This window comes from Orcinus orca, chromosome 4 (assembly GCF_937001465.1).
Source record: "Orcinus orca chromosome 4, mOrcOrc1.1, whole genome shotgun sequence".
Classification (NCBI taxonomy): domain Eukaryota; kingdom Metazoa; phylum Chordata; class Mammalia; order Artiodactyla; family Delphinidae; genus Orcinus; species Orcinus orca.
This window is the reverse complement of record NC_064562.1, coordinates 31,327,818-31,354,729: the sequence shown is the minus strand read 5'-3', so window position 1 is coordinate 31,354,729 and position 26,912 is coordinate 31,327,818. Positions and strand designations below refer to the sequence as shown.

Below are 26,912 nucleotides of genomic sequence, written 5' to 3'. Positions count from 1 at the left end.
TTCTCACAGTCTTCCCTTTCTTAGTTAATGGCTTCCGAGTAAAAGCTGTTGCGAGTAAAAGCTGAAGTCCTTACAATGCAAGACCCTACAGCAACTACCCCTCCCCTCCATAATCCTGTTACGTGTTGAACTCTTTGTACCATTTGCCCTCTTGTCCACTCTGTTCTAGCCAAACAGGACCTCCTTGGTATTCCTCACAAACTCCAGGTATCTTCCCACCTCAGGGCCTTTGCTTTTACTTTTCTTTTCACCTGAAAAATTCCTCCAGATATCCTTAGGGATTCATTCCTTCAGCCATTTTAAGTCTTTACTCAAATGTCACCTTCTTAGGGAACCCTCTTGCACTGTTGGTGGGAATGTAAATTGATACAGCCACTGTGGAGAGCAGTATGGAGGTTTCTTAAAAAACTAAAAATAGAATTACCATTTGACCCAGCAATCCCACTACTGGGCATATACCCAGAGAAAACCATAATTCAAAAAGACACATGCACCCCAGTGTTCACTGCAGCACTGTTTACAATAGCCAGGTCATGGAAGCAACCTAAATGCCCATCGACAGACAAGTGGATAAAGATGTGGTACCTATATACAATGGAATATTACTCAGCCATAAGGAGGAACGAAATAGTGCCGTTTGCAGAGTCATGGATAGACCTAGAGACTGTCATACAGAGTGAAGTAAGTCAGAAAGAGGAAAACAAATACAGTATAATATCGATTATATGTAGAATCTAAAAAAAAATGGTACAGATGAACTTTCTTGCAAAGCAGAAATAGAGACACAGATGTAGAGAACAAACTTATGGATACCAAGGGGGAAGGAGGGTGGGATGAATTGGGAGATTGGGATTGACATGTATACACTGATGTGTATAAAATTGATGACTAATAAGAACCTGCTGTATAAAAAAAGAAATAAAATAAAATTCAAAAAAAAAAGTCACCTTAGTAAGGCCTTCTCTGTCCTCTTTCTTTAAAAGTACATGCCTCATCCCATGCACTTTAACTGACTTCTCAATTTCAATTTTCTTCATATCACTCACCATCCAACATACATGTCTCTATTTATTTATTATTTATGTCTTATCCCACTGGAACATTAGCTCCATGACAGCATGAATTTGGACTGTTTTGCTCATTGGTTTATTCCTAGAGCTTAAAACAGTACCTGGAACACAGTAGGCACTAAAACATTTATTAAATTAATGCTTTGATTAAATATAGAAGAGTATTCTGAGCAAAGAAAATGACATGAACAAAATTCAGAGAAAAGGCTTAGCACATTGGGGAATGCTTATTGGTCTGCTAATTGGTCTTATGTGCTTGGTGTGTAGGAAATATAGAGAAGGAAAAATACTGAAAGGCAGTTGTGGTCTAATATGAAGACCCTCAGTAATATTCTAAAGATATTTTTCAGTTCACAGTCCATGCAATCTCTGGCACAGCTACTCAGCTCTACCACCGTAGCCCAAGAGTAGCCATAGACCATACCATATGTAAACAGATAAGTGTGACTGTGTTCCCATAAAATTTCATTTACAAAAACAGGTGGCAGCGTTTTGGCCCCTGGGCTGTATTTTACCATCCCCTGCTATAGGCAATGAGGATCCATTTAAGATTTTGTACTAATTGGCTCTATTATTTAAAAAAAAAAAAGGCGCTTTGGTAGCGGTATGGAAAGTACTGGGAATGGGGAAGAGAGATGAGAGCTGGAGGTAGGGAGAAATTTTAGGAGTCTATGACAGTTAAAAGTAAAGACTCTAGGAGCCTCAACTAGTCAAAGAGCTAAGGGAATGACTCAAGAGGTGGGTTAAAAGTAATTCTCCAGAACTTGGCACTTGGTTGACTGTAAAGGGATAGGAAGGCATAAAGATGATTCTTTAGATTAGGTGCCTAGATAAATGATGATGCTGTGAATTATAATGAAGCTGGTATGTAGACCAAATGCGTGAATTCAGTTTTTGACACATTGATATATTTTCAGAATAACCAGGAGATTATCACCTACTAGTTGAAAATTCAAACCTAAGCTTCAGAATAGTGGCATAGGCATGTAGGGTAAGAAGGAATATTAGGCGATACTTATCTTGAACTCCTCAAAACGGTTGTCTAGTCTCTTGATCTCCACTTTTTCAGCTCCCATCATCTCCCAAGCCCACTCGAATCAAGCTTTCTTTTCCACCATGTTATCGAAATCAGTCTTGTCAGAGTCATTGATGAACAATTTCCATGTTGTCAAATGCAAATTTTCAGTTCTCATGGTACTTGATCTGTCAGCATTATTGACACAATTAATTTATCCATTTTCCTTGTAACATTTTCTTCACTTGGTGAAGGAGCCATCTTCTGGCTATCTCTTTGCCTTTTTTTCAGTCTCCTTTACTGGATTATCTTGTTTTCATACCCTAAATTACTGGAGTACCTTTCGGCTTCATCTTTAGATTTCTTCTAGTGTCAACACTTGCTCCCTAGGTGATCACACCTTACCTCGTGGCTCTCCCCTGAATTCTAGAGCTATACAGGTAGCTCCCTTTGAGCTAGATGTACGTTTACAGGCATTTTAAACTGAACATGTCCAATATCAAACTCTGTCTTTCCCTCTTACCCTCCTCTCTACCCTAAGGAAAAAGTCCTGCTCAATACTTGCATTTGCCATCTCAGTGAAAGACAGCACTGTTTATCCAGTTTGCTCAGACCTTTAGAAAACTTGGAATCTTTGATTCCTCCCTATCACATACACCTCACTGCTCATCTTATCAACCTTCAGAATATGTCTAGAATCTGACCAGTTATCACCACGTCCATCACGAGGGCCCTGGCCCAATTTATATTGTAAATCAGATCATATCCGTGTGCTCACATCCATCCAGTGCCTACTCATCTAGCTCAGAGCAAAATTCAGGTTCTTAATGTAGCCACTGAGGCCCTGTGTTACCCGGTTGCCTCTTTGATGACACATCTCTTTTACTCTCCTGCAGCCTCACTTGCCTTTGTTGTGGTTCCTTTTCAAAAATGCCAAGCCCAGGAGTTCCCTGGCATTTCAGTGGTTAGGAGGCTGCGCTTTCATTGCCGTTGGCCCAAGTTCGATCCCTGGTTGGGGAACTAAGTTCCCGCAAGCCGCACGGCATGGCCAAAAAATAAATGCCAAGCACACTCCTGTTTTGGTGGCTTTGTGTATTACGTTGTCTCTGCCTGAACCACTTTCCCCTAGATAATGCTTCGTTCATTCCATTTTTTTCATTCAGGTCTTTGCTCAAATGTCACCTCCTCAGAGTGGACTTCCCTGGACACCCTCTCTAAAATAACACTGCCCAACTCCCATCATTCTCTATCCCTTCATCTTTTTTTTTTTTTAACATAATACTTGCCAGCATTTGACACAGTACATATATTCATTTGTTTATGTTATATCTCCATAGCTACAGTTCTGTGAAGGTGGGGGCTTTGTGTGTCGTTCATTTGGTAACCTCAGCATTTAGAACATTTAGTTAGAAATCAATAAATATTGGTTGAAAGAATGAGCAGATATAAAGATATCGAGAAAAGAGGCATCAGTGAAAAAGCCTGGGAAAAACAGAGAGGTAATCTGAGGAGAAAAAGGAGAGTGTATGGCCATTTATGCCAGAAGGGCACAGCAAAATCCAATGGGTAGGTGCTCCAATGGGGCTACTAACATCTTGTATTTTAGGAAGGGGGCTTATCTCTCCACAAGACAACTGGTGGCTGGATGTCATCTGCTGACTAAGAGTTGTTAATGCTCTAATTTTCTACACTTTTACAATTAAGGCACATTGAGTTTTTACTGTTATAGCTTTACAAAAGAAGTCCATGTGGACATCCTGTCACTGATTATATCTTGGATATTCAATTTAAAACTCTGGGCTTCCCTGGTGGCGCAGTGGTTGAGAGTCCGCCTGCCAATGCAGGGGACACGGGTTCATGCCCCGTCCGGGAAGATCCCACATGCCGCAGAGCGGCTGGGCCTGTGAGCCATGGCCGCTGAGCCTGCGCGTCTGGAGCCTGTGCTCCGCAACGGGAGAGGCCACAACAGCGAGAGGCCCGCGTACCGCAAAAATAAAATAAAATAAAATAAAATCTATCTTATAATTTATTGTGTATCATTAGTGATGAATGTAAAATTTTATTGTTATGAAATCAGAAGGGTCAGTACAGCATATTCCATACTTAAAATTAAGTAGAGTGCAATTAAATCCTAAGAATTTACTAAATAATATTTGAAAAATAAATGACTATCAGTAATATTACAAGAATTAGTTTTAGCTTTAAAAATTAACCCTTAAAGGTATTAAGTGTATACCTGTTTGTTAGAAGTAATAATACAAAATAGAGATGATCAGAGAATAGTTCTATTTGTGTCTTGTGAGATTTGTTAAACACGAGACCTTTGACTTGCCCTCCACTACCTCAGAAATCCCAGGGGCTGTGATCTGAAGATAAGTTAGGTTTCTTTTTTCCTCTTTCAGCATGTCTTCTACCATAATACATTCCACAGATGCTGATAGCATCAGCTTTAGAGCCATTTATAAGAAAATGTTTAGCTACAGTTAGTAGAACATAATTGCTGGACATTTATTTCTTGATGTATTTGTTAAGAGAAAAAGCTTAAATTAGGATGATTTGATAGTTTTATTTTCTTCATTTATTCTTCCTATTTTCAAACAAACTTTTAAATAATTCAGAATTTTTTAAATGCTAAAAGAAAGTAAAATTGAAATCTTACCCTTTTCTATCCATCCTTTGCACATTTCTGGCATATGTACTTCCCTTCCTCCCTCCCTTCCTTCCTTCCTCTTTACCTCCCTCCCTCCTTCTCTTTATCTCTCTTCATTCTCCCTCTGTCTTTCTCCCCCTCTTTTTTCTTTCTTCTCTCTCTTCCTCTCCCTCTCTCTCTCTCTTTCTTCTCTCTCTTTCTTTTTTGGTCAGTCCCTCTTCCACCCCCCGCCACACACACACAACCACATTAGAGTCAGCTCAAGCTGTCTTGCCGCTCTCTTAACAATGTAGAACACTCATACTCTAACTGAACTGTATATGTGTTCATCCTTGTTTTTATACATAACTTACAGATTTGTTAATTTAACCCTTTTTAACACTTTTCTTCTTCATGCATCCATAGGTTAAATGATGTACCCATGTACTATATTTTTTTTAGCTTTGAACTTTGTACTCTTTATGTCTACAATGAACCATTTCTTTTTCGTGTGTTCTTCGAGAAAAATTACTTGAAAAACTGAATATTTTTCTTCTTATGCTACTTACATAGTGGGCAGAAAAAAACGTTTTTTTAAAGCACTTAGAAAATGTTCCTATCTTCCTGAATTATAAAAATGTACACAGGTCAGCTGTAATTTGTTTTTTGACCTGGTGATCTTATATTTTTGTTCAGTGTAAAAATGTAGACTGTTCATTAATATATTTATAAATACTGATATTAACTGTTCTCCTCCATACTCATGTATTATACAAACTGTTCCAGAACAGTTCTGTTCTTCCAGAACAGAAGGTGGGCATTTTATTTATGTCTTCTCTTCTGGCAGTCACAGCTTACCCATTATTTGTATTATTAATGTCCATTATCTCTCCCCAAATTACAATTTCCTTGAAGATAGGAGTCTGAAACAGCAAAAGGTTCAGCAAAGATGTCCAGTCCAAATTTAGAAGTGAAAAACATGTGTTGAAAGCAGGAGAGAACTATAAAGTATTGAGATTATTCATCATAAAGTGAGGCATGTTGAACAGTACTGTCATTGCTAATAAAAAATAAAGAAACTTGTTTTGAATGTGATAGCTATTTAGTAGGAACTATTAAGTCTCAAATATTTTGGTGGTCATATTTACTTTTACAAGTAAATTCTATTAAATTCCCTTAGGATTATGTTAAAAGCTTTTAAGAATGGCCACTATCAGTGAATTACCTGTTGACTTTAAGAATCGGGCAAGTTGAGTCTCTAATTTGGGATTGTTATCAGGGGCCACATTAATGGTAATAATAATAGTAGTAGTAGTAGTGGTAGTAGTAACATCTTTTGTGCATGTAGAATTCTGTATTATCTCATTAGCCACACAACAACCCTGTGTTTTAGAAGAGGCGACTGAGGTAAGTAAGGGTTAGAAAAATTAAATTAAAAGCACGTGACCAGTAAGTTGAATAGATAAGACGCAAACCCAGTTATTCTCTTAACTGTATTAGATTGAGATAGATTATCTATTTGTTTGTTTGTAATCCATGATTTTTCTTTATTTTGAATTTGAAATGCAAGTTTAATATCTAAAACCATACAGTATTTATTTGATCTGTCTGGAAGCATTATAGATTATTTTTTCTTCTCCAATTTAAAAATTGCTGTTAACATTTCTTTTACTAAAGGAAGAAAATAGCATTTTATCTACTCGATAAGGAGAAACTAAATATCAATTTGAATACTTTCAGATATGCAGTCCATTTAAAATGACTTATAGGTTCAATTCAATTCTAATAACTTTCTAAAAGATTTTCTCATTTGTGGGCTAACAAAATAAATACTTGCAAGTTAATATGTATTAGAACATATACTTTTTAAAAATATATATTCATCAACTCTTTTCTTGTTCATTAAGAAAGTTTACTTTGGATTTTTTCCTTCATAAAATATACAGTTTTTCCAATGTAAAAAGCTAAAATTCTGCTTTCACATCTTTTTTTTTACCATCGGTATCCCCAAAGCAGTATACATTAAATTAGTTACCTTGCTATCATGCTTATGTTTGACTTGTCAGGATTTCATATTTTAGTAAAAATAAAATAAAAATTTAACTTGAGCTCTGAAGTAGCATCTTGGTTTTTATTTCAGGTTTTATTATCTTGTTTCTTTGGATTAATAGACTAGTATTTGGCATGATTACCCAGGTATTATTGAAGTGATGGTTTTAGTTCAATGGATAGAATTGGTGACTATTAGAAGGTGAATCATACAGCCTTGCTGCAGAGGCCATTCATATCAATGGGGATCATACCTTAGAAAAGAAAACTAAAGCATATGTGTGGTCACAACCAATCCTTGTCATTATGCCATGAAAGCCTTGGGATTTGTGATCAAAGCAATGGGCTTATCCTGAACTGTGGTATAACCTCTGGTTGAACCTTTCAAATTTTTATTTTAGGAGATGATACACTACATTTTGACCATGTTACTTACCTCTAAGACCTGATGGCCTAATTAAGTGATAGTGATTAAAATTATTGTCAGCAAGTCAGAAGAAAATGTGAATTGTAAATATCTCTGTCCTCTGTCAGTGTTGTTTATTTATCATTTTCCCCTGATGTTTTAAAGAATTGCTGAACATGTGTTTTTTATCCAGAGCTGAATGTTCTGTTCTGATGAATATAAAACATACTTCACTTTGTAAATGTACATTAGAAGTATTAGAAAGACATAATCTTTGACTCTATCACTAAATTTCATCTGTCAAAGGAGGTAATTCTGAACTATAATATTTGGTGTTATATCAAGGCATAGTTCTTAGAAAGATGCTTTTAGGATTAAGACGGAATTCTGCTTATAACTTGAGTGTCACTATCATCCATAGTAAAATTCAGGCAGTATATATACTTATTTATCTTTTTGTTTACATGTTGGTGTACCTCAGTTGCGTTCAGTATGTTTATTTTATGTTAAGAGGGTATTCAACTCCCATCAACTGATTTACTTATGCAGATTTCCTTCCAATGAGATTGTCATATGGTTTAAGTATATATACTCCTTTACCTAATTGTCTATTTGATGATGTCCTTTATACTATATTAGATTCTTTGTAATCTTTCTTTTCAGTGCTAATTTATTGGAAACATTTGTCCTATTTTAAATTATCTCCTACTCCATGTATATAGTCCTCTCTAAACCAACTAAATAGTTCTTCATTGATCACTGGAAACACATGATATATGCAAGTTTCCATCTCTGTACCTCTTCTTAAGATATTCCCCTTGTCAGGACTGTTCTTGTGTTTCCCCTCTGCTAATATTTATCTTTGACTTTAAGTACCATTCTTCAATCATTCATTCAACAGATTTTTACTGAATATCTAACATGTTTCACTCACTATGTCTAGGCTTTGGAGGTGTAGCAGTGAACAAGATACTTAAAGTCCTTTATCTCCTGGAGCCGTCAATTTAGAGGAAGCAATACAGTTTGATGAGTGTTATATTAGGGAAGTACAATGTATTATGTTCTTCTCCCTAAAGCTTTCTCTGACCACCCCAACTTTTAGACATCCTTTTCTCTTTTGAAATTCTAGAGTACTATTTGTGCCTACAACCAATTTCCTCCTAAAAAATGTATCCTTTCACTGTTAGATCTGTGATCTGATCTGTAGAGGGGAAGTAGCACTCACGTCTCCATATCCCAGATCCTAACACAGTTCTTTGCAGAGTAAAAATGAAATAAATGCTTTTTGTGATTATGATGTGTTATATCACTCTTCATACCTACCTAAAGCTTATATCAAATAATCAGTTAAATAGTGGGAAATTTAAAAAGTTTTGTACTGCTCATACTGAATTCTCTCTACCATTTTGTCTCCTAGAAATAATTGTCAGTGAATATATTGGTAACTTTTTATCCCTGAAATACAGTTGACTCTTGAACAACATGGTTTTGAACTGCACAGGTCCACTTATGTGTGGATTTTTTAAAATAGTAAATACTATAGTAGTACCCTGTCCAATGTTGGTTGAATCCATGGATTTGGAACCACCCATGTGGGATACAGAGGAACTGCAGATAAGGAGTGCCAACTATAAATAACACTCAGATTGACTGAGTAGAGAGTAGGAACCCTAACCCCAGTGTTGTTCACATGTCAACTGTATGTATAAATTCATAACCAGCAACTCAAGTATATAAGAAATGTCCTAATTTGAATTCAAATCTTCTTTATATTATGCTAATAGGAAGTTCTTTCACAGTTATTAGATGGGTAGGGCAGAGACCTCCTTTTCCCAGGGCTTGAATGAGATCCAGGCTTATGTGATATCTAGAAAATTGGCTCTCACATCTTCAGTTCATCTTGTTCACTAGTAATATCTTCATTGTCTAGGACACATGGTCTTTTAGAAGCTGGCAGCTCTGCTGATTATCTAAGCTTGAGTTAAGAAATATTTGCTGATACCAAAAGCCCTGGTGCCAAGGGACTGTCTTCTGTAAGTGCACCATCATGAAGCCATTGTGTACAGGTGGGCAAATTGTTCTGTATGTAAGGGTGCTTGACTGAAGGAAAGGAGAAGCAGAAATCCAACCTGTACTGCACTTACCAAACTGAGTTCTCTTGGGGCTGAATTAGCCCAGAAGGACTGTTTTTTTCTAATTTATACAGAGGCACTATATGGACAAGTAGGGACCTTGATTACCACTTACCATCCCCTAGGTTCCAGCCTAACCTCTTCATCCCCTCCCCTTGCCCTCAGGCTAAAGAAAGCTGACTACAGATTTTGAGAAACTTGGTTCCCTAATCTTGAGGAAAAACTCTTCTTTGGTTTCTGTCTTTTTAAAAATATTAACCTTTGACACTCCTTCTCCTAGACATTTTACATAATCTCCTGTTTGCTTAGACTTTCACAAAGGACAGAAAAAGAGGATGTCTTCAGGAGGTCTCTGCTCTGGACCTTGCAAATGTTCTGGAAATGCCTGACAACTCTCTTGAAATTGGAGAAGTGTATGGGGTGGGAGGTTGGGAGGTAAAAAATAAAGAAGCAAGATGTAAAATTCCTATCTCGATAAATTTCAAGTGAAGTATTAAGCTTAATTTTTAATTAATAAAGTTTAAAATCTTAATTTTGAAATATTTTTATAATGTCCACTCTATAAAATTATAGGGTATCTATCTTTAATAGGAAATTGCAAGTAAAATCTATGGTAATTATGGAAACTGATAAATTATTACCTCCCTCCCAGCATTACAGAAATTATGCAGCTGAATGTTTAACATAGTCCAGTAAGATTTAAAATTGCTTTCTTCATATCTTTTATTACAAATTTCTTGTTTATTTTATGTGTAATTTTGTTCCATTTAATTTTGAGTTAAATTAACTGAATTTATATTTAGAGTAAGCTGTCAACATTAAAATAAAATAAATTCATAATAAATTTATGTGTTTAAATAAAGTAGGCCACAAACAAAATATATTTCTGTTAATTGAATGTATTTATTAATAAATTTATTTATTTATTTATGGCTGTGTTGGGTCTTCATCTGCTATCTAGGCATGGTCTCAAGAAAGAGTATATTTTTTGCATATTTTTACTGTGCAATATGTATCTCTGATTTATAATGCAGATGACTGATCTCCCAAAACTTGGGAGAAACCTAACATCTAAAATTCAGCCATTATATTTGTTTTGATTCCTAGGAGAATTATATAGAAGCATAATGAGTATAACAGGCAAAAGAAGGACAATATCCTCTAATTGTGAGAGCATTAGGGTGAGGGTACGGGTGGGCAGGTATTATTGAAATTTAAAGAATAAGTAAGTAATTAAACCAAAATGCTGCTTTTGATTTTGAATACACAAGGAAGGCATGGTCCTCCATTACTATTGTAGAACAAGACTTGGCAAGAGTAACATTCCTCTTTACTAGCACAAGCAATATGGAGTGAAAATAAGACATTTTGGGAAATTTTCTCAAAGTTGGAATTTATTGAATGCATACTTCAGCAAATTGATAGTTATAAAGTGACATATTTATATATGGGTAAATAATAATTATAGCATATTTTAAAAATTCTTCCTATATGTGTAGTATATATACATATACACATATATAAATAAAATTTTTTTTCAGGAGAACCAGTTGTTTTCTTATCATAGAAGAATGAAAAGGTTTTGTTTACTTTTTAAAAAAATTGCTTAGAATATATGTTAAAAACATATTTTAAATGTGTAGCACTGTATATATTACGTAATAGAACCCATGCTTTTTTGATGATTAAGGACACAGGCTTTAGAGTTAAACAAATCTTGATCTAAGTTCCAAATTTATCATAAATCAGCTACATAACCTTGGGCATATTACTTAACTTCTTTGAGCCTTAGTTAATGTTTTAAATGGAGATGATACCTTACCTTGTAAAGTTGTTGTGAAGATTAAGTGTGATAAGTTGTTGTGAAGATTAAATGTGATGTTTATTAAGAGTTTATGTTAGTACTTGACTCATGTCATGCAGTAAGTTATTTAGCTAAAACAAATTGAATATAGCTTTTTGTTGCATAAAATATGTCTTTTGTCAATTAGACTTATATGCATCATTGTGGAGAAGAGATTCTTAAAATTGTTGTATGAACATTGCATCATTTCATTTATGGATAAACTTAACAGGATCTTCCTTTTAAAAAAATTAATTTTGTTCAGTTTAAATGTTTTGCAAGTCAGTGATCAGGTGGTTGTCAGGCATTTGGAGGACAAGCTCATTTCTACCCTGCTTAGTTAATTATTGTGATTGTAAACAAAGGATGTACGATTCAAAGTCAAGGAACATTTCACATGGATGATGGAGGTGATAATAGCTTAATTCCTGCTGAATTTTTTTTCTTTGCTCTAGTGAGTTCATACTGACCTTGTCCAAAATCTGATGACCTCCCTATTTCACTCAACCATTTGGAAAGCCGGGCCTGCCATAGCTGGCCCTGAGGGGGTATCTGAAAGACCACTGAGTCACTGACCCATGTCAAGACTGGATTTCAAGTGTGATCTATAGGACCTCTGAAATAGTTATACATGGGGCTTATTGTACACAAAAACCTAACTGGCTGCATTTTTCTGCTTATTAAGTATCCTGTTAAAGCGTATTTTAAATGTCCTTATTAAAGTCAAGTTTATATTACTTAGTTTCTCATGCAGGTCATTTTCTAGGCTGATTATAACTTTTGATCTTTTATCAGAGTTAGTACCCTAAAACTAAACTTGAATGTTTTGAAATGTGAGCAAAACATACTGTTACCCTGTGGCTAAATGCAATGAATATCTTCCTGGTTGGTGATGGACCAAAGCATTTTAATGCTTATAAAGATTTTGTTTTTTTTTTTCTGGCAAAAATTCCATATACCTCAAAAAAATCTAGTTTAAGCTGTTGTTGATATTACAGCATGTTAAACTCTGTTTACGTCTTGTCAAACCTCAAATATTACTCAAATGTTGGTATATAAGAGTTTTGAGTTTGTAAGATTTGTCCTAAAGGAAAGCATGTGACCACCCAGTAAGGTGTTATTTAAATTTGGTTGGATGGGATCTGTCTACCTTAATAGAACTTTGTGATAGGGCTATGATATGAAAAGAGTAAAAACTTTCCTGTGTTTATTTTGTTCTTCTGCACAATAGTAAATGATCAGCCCTTTTATGAATACCTAGTCAGTATTCTACAATTTATAATATGACATTGTCTTTTATTTTTATATAGGAGTTGATCCCTGAATTTTATTATCTCCCTGAGATGTTTGTCAACTTCAATAATTATAATCTTGGAGTGATGGATGATGGGACAGTAGTGTCTGATGTTGAACTTCCTCCTTGGGCCAAAACCTCGGAAGAATTTGTTCGCATAAACAGATTGGTAAGATAGTAATCATCTACTCTGTCTGTCATGAGCCTTTTCTCAAAGTATCTTTCATGTGTTGGTATAATCATTAACCCTTGCTCTTCTGGGCAAAACTGTAGTTGATAGGGATAACTAAAAGTGACATAATAGTTCATGAATCTCCATATATACTTTATAAAATCTTATTGACATGAAAGGTATAATGTGTCTTTTATTCTTTTATGCAGAATTTAGGTTACTTTTATATGAACATGATGATTCAAGATTATAAGTGAATTTCTTATTGAATTCTATACTTTTTCAAATATGAGTTTCTTGTACTAGGAGAAGAACATAATTCTGTGTTCAGGTTGGAAGGCCATTGTACATTTTGATAATAGAAACAAGATTTTCAAATTATATGCTGTATCTGTCTTTTGAAGGAAATCTTCATCTGATATTTAGAATATGAAAAGTTAAAAAGTGAAAAGTGCAATAATCATTGTGCTTACAACCAACTCTTCATAATCCTCTCCTGTGGACTCTTTAATGTCCTCTGTTGTATGGGTTCTGGATTATTTTATGAAAAAATATATGACTTTTCCTTTTTGCCTTTAACTTTCATAAATGCCTAGAATCAGGGAGCTTTATTCTCAGTTTTTTAAAGTAGTTTCTTTATCATACTTCACACTTCATATTAAAAATGAAACCTAGGGCTTCCCTGGTGGCGCAGTGGTTAAGAATCCACCTGCCAATGCAGGGAACACAGTTTCGATCCCTGGCCTGGGAAGAATCCACAGGCTGCAGAGCAACTAAGCCATGCACCACAACTACTTAGCCTGCGCTCTAGGGTACACGAGCCACAACTACTGAGCCCGAGTGCCACAACTACTGAGCCCGAGTGCCACAACTACTGAGCCCAAGTGCCACAACTACTGAAGCCCGTGCACCTAGAGCCCGTGCTCCACAACAAGAGAAGCCACGACAATGAGAAGCCCTCGCACCACAACGAAGAGTAGCCCCCACTCGCCGCAACTAGAGAAAAGCCCGCGCACAGCAACAAAGACCCAACAGCCAAAAAATTAAAAAATGAAACAAATAAATAAATAAATTTATTTAATAAATAAATAAGTAAAATAAAAAAGAAACGTAAATTGCATTGTGTTTTTAATTTTACTAAAACAAGGAAAATTATTTCATTTTAGTTTTCTTGGTATGCTTACCTTTTCTACCAACAATTTTATATATATATATACACACATATACTTTTTTTTTTTTGCGGTACACGGGCCTCTCACTGTTATGGCCTCTCCCGTTGCGGAGCACAGGCTCCGGACACGCAGGCTCAGCGGCCATGGCTCACGGGCCCAGCCGCTCTGCGGCATGTGGGATCCTCCCAGACCGGGGCACGAACCTGTGTCCCCTGCATCAGCAGGCGGACTCTCAACCACTGCGCCACCAGGGAAGCCCAACAATTATATTTTAATCCTGTACAGTATTCTAGATCCTAATTGTAATCCCATTATTACTGAAAATTCATGTTTTACATACACTGGAAGCAGTGCAGGGGGAGTGGAAAGAGCGTAGGCTTTGAAGTTAGACCAGTTTTCCTAATCGTGGGTAACTCACATTGCTGGTTATGGGACCTTAGGCAATTTAACCTTTCTGAGCCTTGATTTCCTCATTGTAATTTGAAAATTATTTGTGTAAAACTGTAATTATGTATGTAAAATACCTAGAATTTTCTCTGGCTTATAGGAGGTCTTCAGGCAATAGCACCTAACATTATTCTATCACAGTCTTAAGGTACATGTTGTATTTTGGTTTACTGTATGTATTTTTCAAGATTTTTAAGTTAACTGTAATTAAAATGAGAGCCCAAGACAAAGCTTAGCTCTGAAAGATGTTAAAGGAGATGTCAAACTTTTAAATGTGACGGTTGTCTATGGTCGTGTTTTTTTTTTTTTTTTTTTCTCTCCAGGGGTACGTAGATGTCAATAGAAGGTCTAGTCATTCTGCAGTTTTGGGGGGTTTTTTTTGGTTTTTGCTTTCAATAATTTTCTATGCTTTTAAAACACATTTATTGAGGTATAATTTGCATACCATAAAATCCATCTTTTTAAAAGTGCTCAATTCAATGAGTTTTAATAAATGTATACAGTTATGTAACCATCAGCACAATCAGCTTACCTCGCTGCAAAAAGTTTCCTTGTATCTGTTTGCTCCCAGTCATAGTCTCAGGCAACCACTGATTCTGTCTCTTTAGTTTTGCTTTTTCTAGAAATTTTATATATATGGAATCCTGCCGTATGTAGTCTTTTTGTACCTGACTCTTTCACTTAGCATGATGTTCTTGAGATTCCTCCATATTGTGCATATATCAGTAATTTCTTTGTGTTGCTGCATAGTATTCCATCATATAGATATAACACCTTTTGTTTATTTACCAGTTTATGGACATTTTGCTTTTTTCCAGTTTTAGGCTCTTAAGAATATCTGCATATGTCTTAGGGTGGATATCTGTTTTCATTTCTATTGGATAGATTCCTAGGAGTTTAATTGCTGAGTCATATGATAAGAATATATTTACCATTTTGCATTCCCACCAACAATATGTGAAGTTTCAATTTGCCATATCCTTGCAAAGACTTGGTATTGTCAATCTTCTTTATTTTTTTATTTATTTTTTGTTGTTGTTGGGGGTAGGGGTTTATTAATTAATTAATTTATTTTTGCTGTGTCGGATCTTCATTTCTTTGCGAGGGCTTTCTCTAGTTGTGGCAAGCGGGGGCCACTCTTCATCACGGTGCGCCGGCCTCTCACTATCCCGGCCTCTCTTGTTGCGGAGCACAGGCTCCAGACGCGCAGGCTCAGTAGTTGTGGCTCACGGGCCTAGTTGCTCCGCGGCATGTGGGATCCTCCCATACCAGGGCTCGAACCCGTGTCCCCTGCATTAGCAGGCAGATTCTCAACCACTGCGCCACCAGGGAAGCCCAGTCAATCTTCTTTATTTTAGCTCTTCCAGTGATTCATTGTGATTTTAATTTGTATTTCCCTAATGACTAATGATGTTGACCATCTTTTCACAGGCTTATTTCCTACTCTTAGTATGTTCTTTGGTGAGCTATTTATTCAGATCTTTTGCCTGTTTTTTAATTGGGTTGTATGTCTTTTTATTATTTATTTGTAAGACATCTTTATATATCCTCCATAAAAATCCTTTATCCAACATATGTTTTGCAGATATTTTTCTCCTAGTTTGTGGCTTGTCTTTTCCTTTTTAATGGTTCCTTCTGAATCACCATTTTTTTTTTTTTTGAGAATTATGTTTTATTCAGTGGACTTTCTAAGTACTTCAAGCCCAGGTAGTTGGAACATCAAAAGATTACTGTTAATTAAGGAAAACCAGGTATCTCAAATTAATGAATTTAGTGTGTCTCTATGTATGGGAAGATGCAAGAATCTGGGCTCTTTGAAGTCATTCCTTTGATATACACCTTAGCTGTCTGGGGCCAGTATCCTGTTCTTTCCCTCCTGAGTCCCAGGGGTTGCACCGTTGGGGGTGGCTGCAGTGCCTGAGGGCTTACTGTGGGGCCACAGTGTATGGCAGGCTGAATCACCATTGTGAATAAACGTTTTTGCTATTAGGTAGATATAAAATAATATTTATATAATATTTGAAAGTTATAAATAATCATCCCCATTCTTGAGGAATATATTTTTTAAAAAATTAAAACCATGTTCTGATCATTTTATTATTGAAGCATTTTTTCTCAGTTTATACTTTTAAGTTTCAAGGGAACCAACTCTATTAATCATTACCATATTTAGTATTGTTAAAAATACAAAGAAATTTGTTAATGTGTTTGCTTTAAAAGAGGTCTAAGAGGCAGAAACATTTGAGTAAGTTATATTTAAAGCTCTTCAACAATATTTTGACAGTTAAGAAAATGTAACTGTATAAAGTAAGCCATTCTTCTGATAGTACCCCCATCCCTACTCTCAGTACCCTCTCCTCAGAAGAGCCAGATCTATTTGGAACAAGTCTCACAAGGACACCAAGGAAAAGAAGGTGGCAGCTTACCAAATTGTTTTCCAATAAGATTTTGGTTTTGCCTGCTCATGCTCTAAACTTCTGTATGACTATCAAATGTTAAACAGTAGTATTTTATAATACTAACTGCACATTTAATGTAACTTATTATTGAGCTATTAAACATTTGTCCCAGTGATTCCTCTTTCTCTGAGTTTTACAGATGTCTTCATAGTTTAGCTTCTGAATAAGCTTATATTCTTAACAGAACTCATAAAAATTTACTGCAAGTTAAATGCAAACATTTTACAGTCAAATATTTACATCTCTGATAATTTTAACTCATAATTAGAAAAATACTTGATTTTACTTACATGTGCCTTTAGGAAAGAATTTAATAACTCATTCATTCATTCAAAAATATTTATTATATACCTGTGATGAACAAAGCTTTCCTATGGTGCAGTTCATGTTGATTCGTTTTAAATTTTCCTGTTAACTTTCTGTAAGTGACTAAATTATTAGTATGGTATTTTATGTATGTTAGCCTGTTATCACATAAGGGTTTTATCGCCCTCCTCTTTTTGGTTTACCTCTTCAAGTCCACAGATTTTATGCAATGATTGTAGCTCATGAAATGCATACTACTTTGATCTGTGACCTTTTTGTGGTGCTAATCGGGTTCCTGATATCATTATACCTTGCTCATTAATCATATTTCCTGCAGCCCGTCAGGCAGCCAGACAGCACAAGTCCCTGTTTTCAGCCCTCTGTTGGCAGGTTTCTGCTTTTCCAGATTATTACAGACGATACTTTGGCTTCTCATAGCCAGAGCCACATCAAGCTGTGTGTTACAATTAAAGTCAGATGGTCCTCAGGTTGAACAGGGATATAGTGTTGCAGCTGTCTCTCTTCCTGGAACAAACCAGCACCAAGAACAGATGATCTATAGGACAGTGAATAATAACAGATTGTACAGTACTCCATTGGTAGCGGGGGATCATAGATTTAATTAACTGACATACTCATTTTAAGATACCCAGCACGCCTTTTTTAAGTATTTGGTTGCCCAAGTATTATTTCAAGGGAATAGGATATTTTTAGGAGCATGATTTTGATGGTGGACAGTAACGCTACATTTTCTTTGTGTGGTTAGAGGCCTGTAACTGCTACCTTATCTATAACTATTTTACTCCTTGAGCTTTCTGTAGGTAGTGAAGATGTAAATAAGGATTTATGAGTTGGCCTTAAGTGTCGAATTTATACACAGAAGATAATATCCTGTGTATTTTAGAAAGAAAACCTTCATAGGTCTGATTATTCTTTCAGGTATATAAATTAAATTTTCTTTGTTCTGAAGAGTTGGAATCAGGGTAAAACCAAAGCAGTCTTAAATACATCCAAGAGATTGGTCTGTTTTATTTAATACTTCCTAGACCAGAAGAAAAATTATTCCAAATACTGCTTCAGAAATATAAATGAGAAACAGGCTCTCATACTTCCAAATAATATGAAAATGTGTGAATTCAGACTGCTTATCATTATCTCATGATATAAGGTTGATGTTATGGACCTGTATTATACTGCCTCTTACAACCTTTGAGTTTTAAGTTGAATAAGAGACAAAGAAAGTCATACTCTCAGCAGTAATATTTTTTGTAAAGTTTATAAAAGTTGGTGAGGTGGAGCATTTTGTTTTTTCCACAGGATGTGTAATTTATTCAAGTTATAATAATAATAATGAAAGTAATTTGTTCATCTAACAGGTACTTACTGAGTTGCCTATCTATGTACCAGCACTGTTAGACTCAGTGAACCAGGCAGACAATACCTCTACTCTTTGGAGGTTACTTCCTTTTTGATAACTTAGGCTGTTGAAATAGAAAGCTTCTCAGGGCTGAGAGGTGGCATGAATTTAGTAACGGAAGGCTCCTATTAGTGAATTGTCCTGAGGTTACCAGTTAGAGTCACCTTTGCTTTTGTGTATCTTCTGTAGCTTCTCTCTTTCCTACTGTTTCATAAAGGTGGCATGGGTTGTCACTTGCTTGAGAAGATAAAGAAAAATTAAATGAGTATGTTATCTTCTTTCCAGATAATATATGGACAGATTAAAAGTGATTTTTTATATTGTTGTCTAAGAGAAAAATAAAAATTTCAAATTTTATTTCACCACCAACCTAGTCTTTTCCTATCTATTGGTAAAATTTAAATCTCTTCAGCGTAAATCTTCATAGATCTTATATATATGCATGAACTAGGTCAGTCTTTTCTTTTTCCTTTTGAATGGAACATTTACAATTCTTAAGTGATGAGACTAAGACTCTCTTTTCCCTGATGAAAAAGTGCTATATATGTACATATAGCAAGACCTGCAGCTTGAGATGGCTGAATTTGTAGTGATATAGCAATTAGATTATTGTAATAGCATATTATGTTCTAAATTACAGTGTTTAGAAACACTGTAAGGTTGAAAGGTTTGGTTGAGGTTTGAAAGGTGTTGCACTTTTTTGACCTGTATTCGTATCCTTGTTTCCATTTTCTGAAGAAATGGGATTCAAAACCCTGTTTCTTAAGAGAGCTAAGCAACTTTTTTTTTTTTTTTTGGAATACAAATGCCAGAAGCTAACATGCTTTTTTCATACTGTTCCTTTTCCAATTGCCTTTTCATTTTACACATTGTTAATGATATGGCCAAGAATGTAAATAGTCATGGTGGTATAGTTGGTGATAATTATTCTCAACTATGGGCGTATCCTTCCCTCCACTTCCCCACTCCCTGCAGTGGCTGAATCTAAAGCCCTGGGGAATGGGGGCAGATATGTATGAAAAATTTTAAAAAGCTAAAATTAATATTGTTTGGTTTGCTTTTAGTTCTGTATATCATTTACCATGAAAATTCTAGTTCTGAATGGCCACCTAAATAAGTGGGAATAAAAAGATGTACTGTGTTGATAGATTATTAATTCTCCCCAAATTTGTTTATAAATGCAATATGAAAACCAATCCAGGTCCCAGTAGGTTTGTTTCGTTTTGTTGGAATATAAAAAACTGATTGCAAAGGGTAAAGGGCCAATTATAACCACAACCCTTTCTGAGAACAAGAACAGATTTCAGAGGGACTTGCTTTACTATATATCATGAATTATTTTAAAGCTGTAGTAATTAGGGAAATTAGGAGAAAGAGACTAATCAAAGAGAACAGAGAACCCAGAAACAGACCAGGACATATAAAGAAACTTCATCTATCATAAAGTTGGTATTACAGATCTGTGGGGAAAGGAAGGACTTCTCAATTTAGATGCTGAGATAAATAGTAATTGTGTTGGTTTCCTAGGGCTGCCATAACAAAGTACCACAAACTGGGTGGCTTAAACAACAGGAATATATTGTCTCACAGTCCTGGGAGGCTAGAAGTCTGAAATCAAAGTTCAGCAGGGTTGGTTTCTTCTGAGGGTTGTTGGGGGAAGAATTGGTTCCAGGCCTCTTGCTGACTTGTATTTAGCTATGCTCTCCTTACGTCTGTTCACATCATCCTCCCTCTATGTGTGTGTATATCTGTGTCAAAATTTTCCCTTTTTATAAGGACATCAGTTATATTGGATTAGGGACCCACTCTACTCCAGTATGATCTCATCTTAACATAAGTAATTACATATGTAATGGCCCTATTTCCAAATAAGGTCACATTCTGAGTTACTGGGAAGTTAAGGATTTCAACCTATGAATTTGGGGGAATACCATTCAACTCATAACAGATATTAATATGGAAAAAAGTTAAGTTGTAACCTTATACTATCAACAAAAATTAAAATATATTAAAGCTTTAAAAATAAAGTAAAAAGTGAATGAATGAATAAAAAAACAAACAAAAGGCAAAATTATAAACTTTTAGAAGATAATACAGGAGGAATTCTTTGTGATCTTGGAATAGGGAAAAGTTTTCCAAACAAAAAGTGAAATATGATATATTAGATTAATTGACTTTTGGTTGTTAAACCAACCTTGCATTCCATGAGTGTATCACCCTTGGATGATATAAATTCTTTTGATCTGTACTGTATTTTTTGTTAATATTTTGTTGAGAAATTATTATTTTTTAGGACTTTTGCATCTGTATTCATGAGGAATATTGGGTTGTAGTTTTCTTGTGATATCTTTGTATGATTTTAATATCAGGATTTATATTGGTCTCATAGAATGAGATAGAGCAAAGTGTTACCTCTTCCTCTATTTTCTGAAAGACCTTGTGAGGGATTGCTATTATTCCTTCTTTAAATGTCTAACTGGATTCACCACTGAAGCTGTCAGGACATTTTATGTGTGTGTGTGGGGGGGAAATATTAAATTACTAAAACAATTTTTTACTTGTTATAGGTTTATTCAGATTCTCGATTTTTTTCTTGAATCAGTTTCAGTAGTTTGTGTCTTTCTAGGCATTTGGCCATTTGATCTAAGTTGTCTAATTTATTTGTGTGAAGTTGTTCATTGTATGCTTTATAATCATTTTAATGCCTCTAAGGTGGGTAGTGGTATTACCTCATTCACCCCTGATTTTTGGTAGTTTGTATCATTTTTTTCCCTTGGTCAGTCTTGCTAACAGTTTGTCAGTTTTGTTGATCTTTTCAAAGAACTGACTTTTCACTTCATTGTTTTTTCTCTGTTGTGTTTCTATTTTTTTTCCTTTCATTGGATTTTCACTCTAATATTCATTGTTTCTTTCCTTCTGCTTGCTTTGGATTTGGTTTGCTCTTTTACTGGATTCTTAATTTGGGAAACTAGTTTGTTATTTTTTTTAATTGAAATATGGTTGATTTATAATGTGTTAATTTCTGCTGTACAGCAAAGTGTTTCAGTTATACATATATATGCATTCTTTTTTTAATATTCTTTTCCATTATGGTTCATCATAGGATACTGAATATAGTTCTCTGTGCTATACAGTAAGGAAACAAGTTTTTTTAATTTGAGTTCTTCCTGCTTTTCTTTCTTTCTTTCTTTTTTTTTTTTTTTAATATTTATTTATTTGACTGCACCAGGTCTTAGTTGCAGCATGCAGGATCTTTTTAATTGCAGCATGCGGGCCATATTAGTTGTGGCATGCGGCATGCAGACTCTTTTACTTGTAGCATGTGGGATCTAGTTCGCTGACCAGAGATTGAACCCTGGCCCCCTGCATTGGGAGTGTGGAGCCTTAACCATTGGACCACCAGGGAAGTCCCTCTTCCTTCTTTTCTAATATTGGCTTTTACACCTATAAATTTCCCTTTATGTACTATTTTTGCTACATCCCATAAGTTTTGATATTTTGTTTGCTTAATTTCATTTCTCACAACATTTTCTAATTTCTCTTGTGATTTTTGACTCATGGGTTTTTCAGAACTATACTGCTTAGTTTCTAGATATTTGTGAATTTTCCAGATTTCCTTCTGTTTTTTATTTTTAATTTAATCTCACGTTGATTGGAGAATATACTTTGTATGATTTCTGTTGTTTTAAGTGTACTGAGACTTGCTTTATGACCTAGTATGTGGTCTGTGTTAGAGAATTCTTCATTTGCTTTTGAGAAGAATGGGTATTCTTATGTTGTTGAGTATTCTATAGGTGTCAGTTGATCAAGTTTTTATGTTTAAGTCTTCTATATCTTTGCTGATTTTGCCTATGTCTGTAAACTTTTGCTAGTTAGATATTGAAGTTCCCAAATATTATTTTCTGTTCTGTTTTGGCTTCCTGTGTTTTTGAATCCTGCTGTTAAGTGCATATATTAATATCCAATGGCTGCTATAACGAATTACCAAAAACTTGGGGGCTTAAAACAATCGCAGTTTATTCTCTCATGGTTCTAGAGGCCGGAGGTCCAAAATCAGTGTTATACTCCCTTTAGATGATCTCTGCCTCTGTCCTCACATTGCCTTCTCCTCTTCTGTCTATAGTGAAATCTCTTTCCACCTTCTTCTTAAAAGTATACATGTGATTACATGCAGGGCCCTCCCTCATAATCCAGAATGATGCTTCAATCTCAAAATCCTGAATTTAATCACATTGCAAAGACCCTTTTTCCATATATAACATTTCCAGATTCTAGTGATAGGAACTGATATCTTTTTTTCAAGGTGGGGGCATTTTTCAGCACTATTTTCCTGAACTTCTTTTTCATCATAAATTGTCCCTCTTTGTTTCTAGTACTTTTTTAGTTTGATTTGCTTAATATTAGTATAGCCAATCCAGCTCTCTGTGGTTACTATTTGCATGGTACATAGATTTCCATTCTTATACTTTCAAGCTATTTTGTCTTTGAATATAAAGTCTATCTTTTGTAGATAGCATATAGTTGGATGATGTTATTTATCCAGTCTGATAGTCTCTGCTATTTAATGCTATTGTTGATATGTTTGGATTCATGTCTGCCATTTTGCTGATTATGTTCTTTAGTCTTGGGTCTTATTGTTTCTCTTTTCTTACTTTAAATTTTTCTTTTATATTAAATAGATATTTCTAGTCTACCATATTATTTCATTAATTTTTTTTTTTTTACTATTTATTTCTTTTAGTTATTTTCTTAGTCATTACTCTAGGGACAAAATGCATCTTAATTTATCACAATCTACTTCAGATTAATATTAGCTTAATTCCAGTAAAATATAGTGACTGTTCCAACTTAGTTTCATCCCCTTACCCATATTTTGTGCTCCTTTCATGTACAGTACATCTATATATGTTATAAACCCACTGTACAGTATTATAACTATAGTTTTATGCAATCTTATGTCTTCTAAAGAAGTTAAGAAAGGAGAAAAATGCCTATTAATTTTGTTTACTACTCTACCTTGATAGAAACGTTCTGAAATGAATAGAAGAGTGCCTGAAATACTCAGCATCATGCAGGAATGAGATAATTCTCATAAAGAAAAACTTCCATACAATTGAAGTTTTTACTTTCAAATTCCAATGTTTTTCATCATTTTCCTTGAAAATAAATCTTTTTGTGAAATAGATTACACATTTCCCTGCCTCTTAGAGAATAGCCTTTTCTGGTGTACTCATTGTTAAATATTCAGATATTTTTCGTGATATCCTAAAAAGTTGAGATACATAGAGCTTTTTGTTCTTTAGCTAAAATGACCCACATTTTTCTGCCTTTTTTTAGCTTTCCTGTTAGCATTTTAGAGTTCTTACTTGTGCCAGCTGTCATTTTTCTGTCAGGGTTTCCAATCTTCTTTTGACCTATTATGTTATTTTATGCATATGTGGCAAGGTAAAAGCTTGAGGGATGCCCTGGTGACCCCCACTATTAAATTTAAACAAAACTATATTGTAAAGCTCATAACCTTATCCTTACCACTACCACCTCAGAAAACAAAATAAAATGAAACCCTGCAAACAGCTCTTCTCAAAACTCTCATTTTCCTTTAAACTTTTCATTAAAATCCCCTACATACCACCCTATGGCCTTTCTACAACCCATTCTCAGTCTGGTTTCATACACATGTGACTCACTGGTCATTATTCTCCTTACCCAGTGGACCTTCTATGCCTTTTTGCATATAGAATCCTAGTTTCAGGTGTAAACTGTATCTTTTACAGAGGTGTATCTTAAAAGTTTGGTGTATGGAAAACATAATCTGCATCAGAATCTCCTGAGGTACAGTTAATAAATAAGGCACAATTATTTATTCATTCATCACATACTTCTTGAGTACCTACTTTGTACTGATACTATCCTAGTGGCTTAGTGTTGGTTAAGGGAAGAGAAGATGTAAACCCCCATCCTAACCTCAAAGCAGTGGGGAAAAGATGGACTTTATAATAAATGGTATGGGTTAGCTGTATGAAAAAAGATAACCTTAGTTTTATTTGTCGTACCAAAAACCAAGGACTAGATGTCTAAATGTGAAAAGGTAAAACAAATGCTAGAGGAAAACTTTAGTGAATTTCTATATAACCTGAGGGTGGGAAAAACTTTCCCAACTTTGACTGAAAACCCAAAGGTAACAAAAGAACTGATCACTTTTGATTACATAAACACAGATAATTTTCACATAGCAAAATGCATCAGAAGCAAAGTCAAAAGACAAATGACAAACTGAATAAAAATATTTGAGAATTAAAACTTAGACAAATGCTAGGGAACCTCACTTATAGAGAACTCCTAAAAATTATAGAAAAATAAACCCAACAATATAATAGAAAAATGAGCAACAATTCACAGGAAAACAAATGTTAGTTCCCCTTAAACACATGGAAAAAAATATTCAACCTCACTCATAATAGGAGAAATATAAATTGTACTGAAATTCCATCTTCATCTTTCAGATTGGCAGTATTCCAAAAATTCACCAAGATGCTCTGTTGATGAGGCTGTGGGAAAAGAGGCATTCTCCTACATTGCTGATGGGAATGCAAAATGACACACTCCCAATGAAGGGAAGTTTGCCAATCTCTAGCAAGGTTACCTATTTATCCCTTGACCCAGCTTACAGGTGTCTTTTCCAAAGTTACACTGGCCAAAGTAAGAAATGTCATATTCACAAGTGGAATCTATTTTCTTTAATAGTTTTGACTTTGAAATTATTAAATGTTTTATATAACTTAAAAAATAAGATCAAAAAGAGGAAAAATCCAATGAAATTGAAAAGACTTTGGAATAAATGACCCTAATAGGATAAGTATACCCCTACTAGGATATGTATTATGGACAAAAGAGCCAGAAAATATCTTAAACCTTTTTTATTAGCCTTATACTTAGGTAATATTGGTGTATTTCTTTTGAAACTATTATGGGTATATTGTAAATCAAGCAAATGAGTAACTGTGTTCATGTCATCAAGACCAAGATTTTTAATTTAAGAGGAAGAGATTCAAATGTAAAATCAGTAAAAATCAGAAAATTTTAGGAGCGGCCTGACAAAGGCAGCCAGACTTAAGTTTTTTTCATGTGCCAACTGTTGATAAATATTTCAGTTACTAACTTGCACTAAACAGATGTGCAAGTGGTAACATATAAAGCAAAATTATTTGTCATGAGGAATTTAACCATCAAAGAAACCAGCAGATTTCTTTTTTCTGGCCAGCAGTTTCTCTCTCAGCCAAAACTGTATGGGAATCCAAATACAAGCAAAAATCACTGTATGGTAATATTGATTTAGCATAAAAGACAGTGGGATGATCATAATTAACTGAACAATACTTGTTCAGTGCTTACATTCTTCTAGGTTCTGGGGATACAGAGGTAACCAAAACAGACAAGGCCCCCTGCCCTCATGGAATGACATGTAAATTCCAAAGGAAATCTCAATGGCCATGTTAGCCTGCTGCCTCTGTCTCCAACACAGAGATAGAGTGCCTGCCACAAAAATCATAATATTCATATTTATGTGGTTGAACAACCTCTCTTCTAGGTTTATTTAGGACACACTGCCAAATTCTTACTTTCTGTGCTTCCCTTCTATAATCTGTGTTGACCATCCCCCTTCTTTAAACAGAGCACCGCTGATTAAATATGTTAATCACGTCATACTTCTATAAAAATTCACCCCAATCACCATGGTTGGAATTTGGATATTCTTCCCAAGTTATTACCTGGGATATTATTTTGCAGATGGCTGATCTGATTTATTTCAGAGCAATTTTTCATAATTTAATTTCTTTCTTTAAGTTCTTAAAGTGCCTTGATGCACTGACTTCAGGGGGGGAAAAAAAAAAAGGAAACCTTATGATAATGTACTGCTTGCCCAGAGCAGTTTATGTTCTCTAGAGGTTAGTTGTAACGAGAAGGGGAAGGGTGGAAGGAGAGAGACTTTTTATAATAGAAAAAAAAGAAGGCGGTTTAGAAAGTATATTATTTACCTTTTCGTTTTTAATGTTTGTTTAAATTATCACAGTAGTGTGCTGTCTGGTACAGCTGGAAGTTATTTCTGCCAGGGACTAATGGTGATGGTTGCAGAAGAAAAGTGAGACTAATGCGCTCACAATATGTGACTGGAAGTGGAATTCACAGAGGAACCGTGTTCTCCTGGTTCCCCTCACGAGCACCATTGCTGCTGGTGATGTTCCATGGTGTTGGGAAGAGGTGCCTCCAGTCCCTCACTGCCTTTGTTCCTGGCACTGGACCATGTCACCTGCAGCGGCAGTCGATCTGACACTCAGCATCTCTGCTGGGATGCGGGGTGGGGGTTGTTCTGCCTATGGACACTTTCATGCAACTCTGCCCGGTGATACCTGGTAAATGACTGCTTACTATGATATTTATGTCTGTGTGACTTGCCAATAACTGATGTATGTCCAAAAAATTTTTTTCCAACTAAAAATTTT

General features: G+C 35.1%; 1 protein-coding gene across 4 annotated transcripts in view; it reads left to right on the top strand.

The window, feature by feature from the left end:
* Nucleotides 1-26,912, top strand: part of LRBA (LPS responsive beige-like anchor protein) — a 728,899-nt gene that overhangs the window by 565,109 nt on the left and 136,878 nt on the right. For all 4 annotated transcript variants that reach the window (XM_033402948.2, XM_033402953.2, XM_012535502.3 and 1 more), the window contains one exon: nt 12,455-12,607. In XM_033402948.2, coding sequence (XP_033258839.1) covers nt 12,455-12,607 — 153 coding nt within the window. The remainder of the gene's footprint in view (nt 1-12,454; nt 12,608-26,912) is intronic.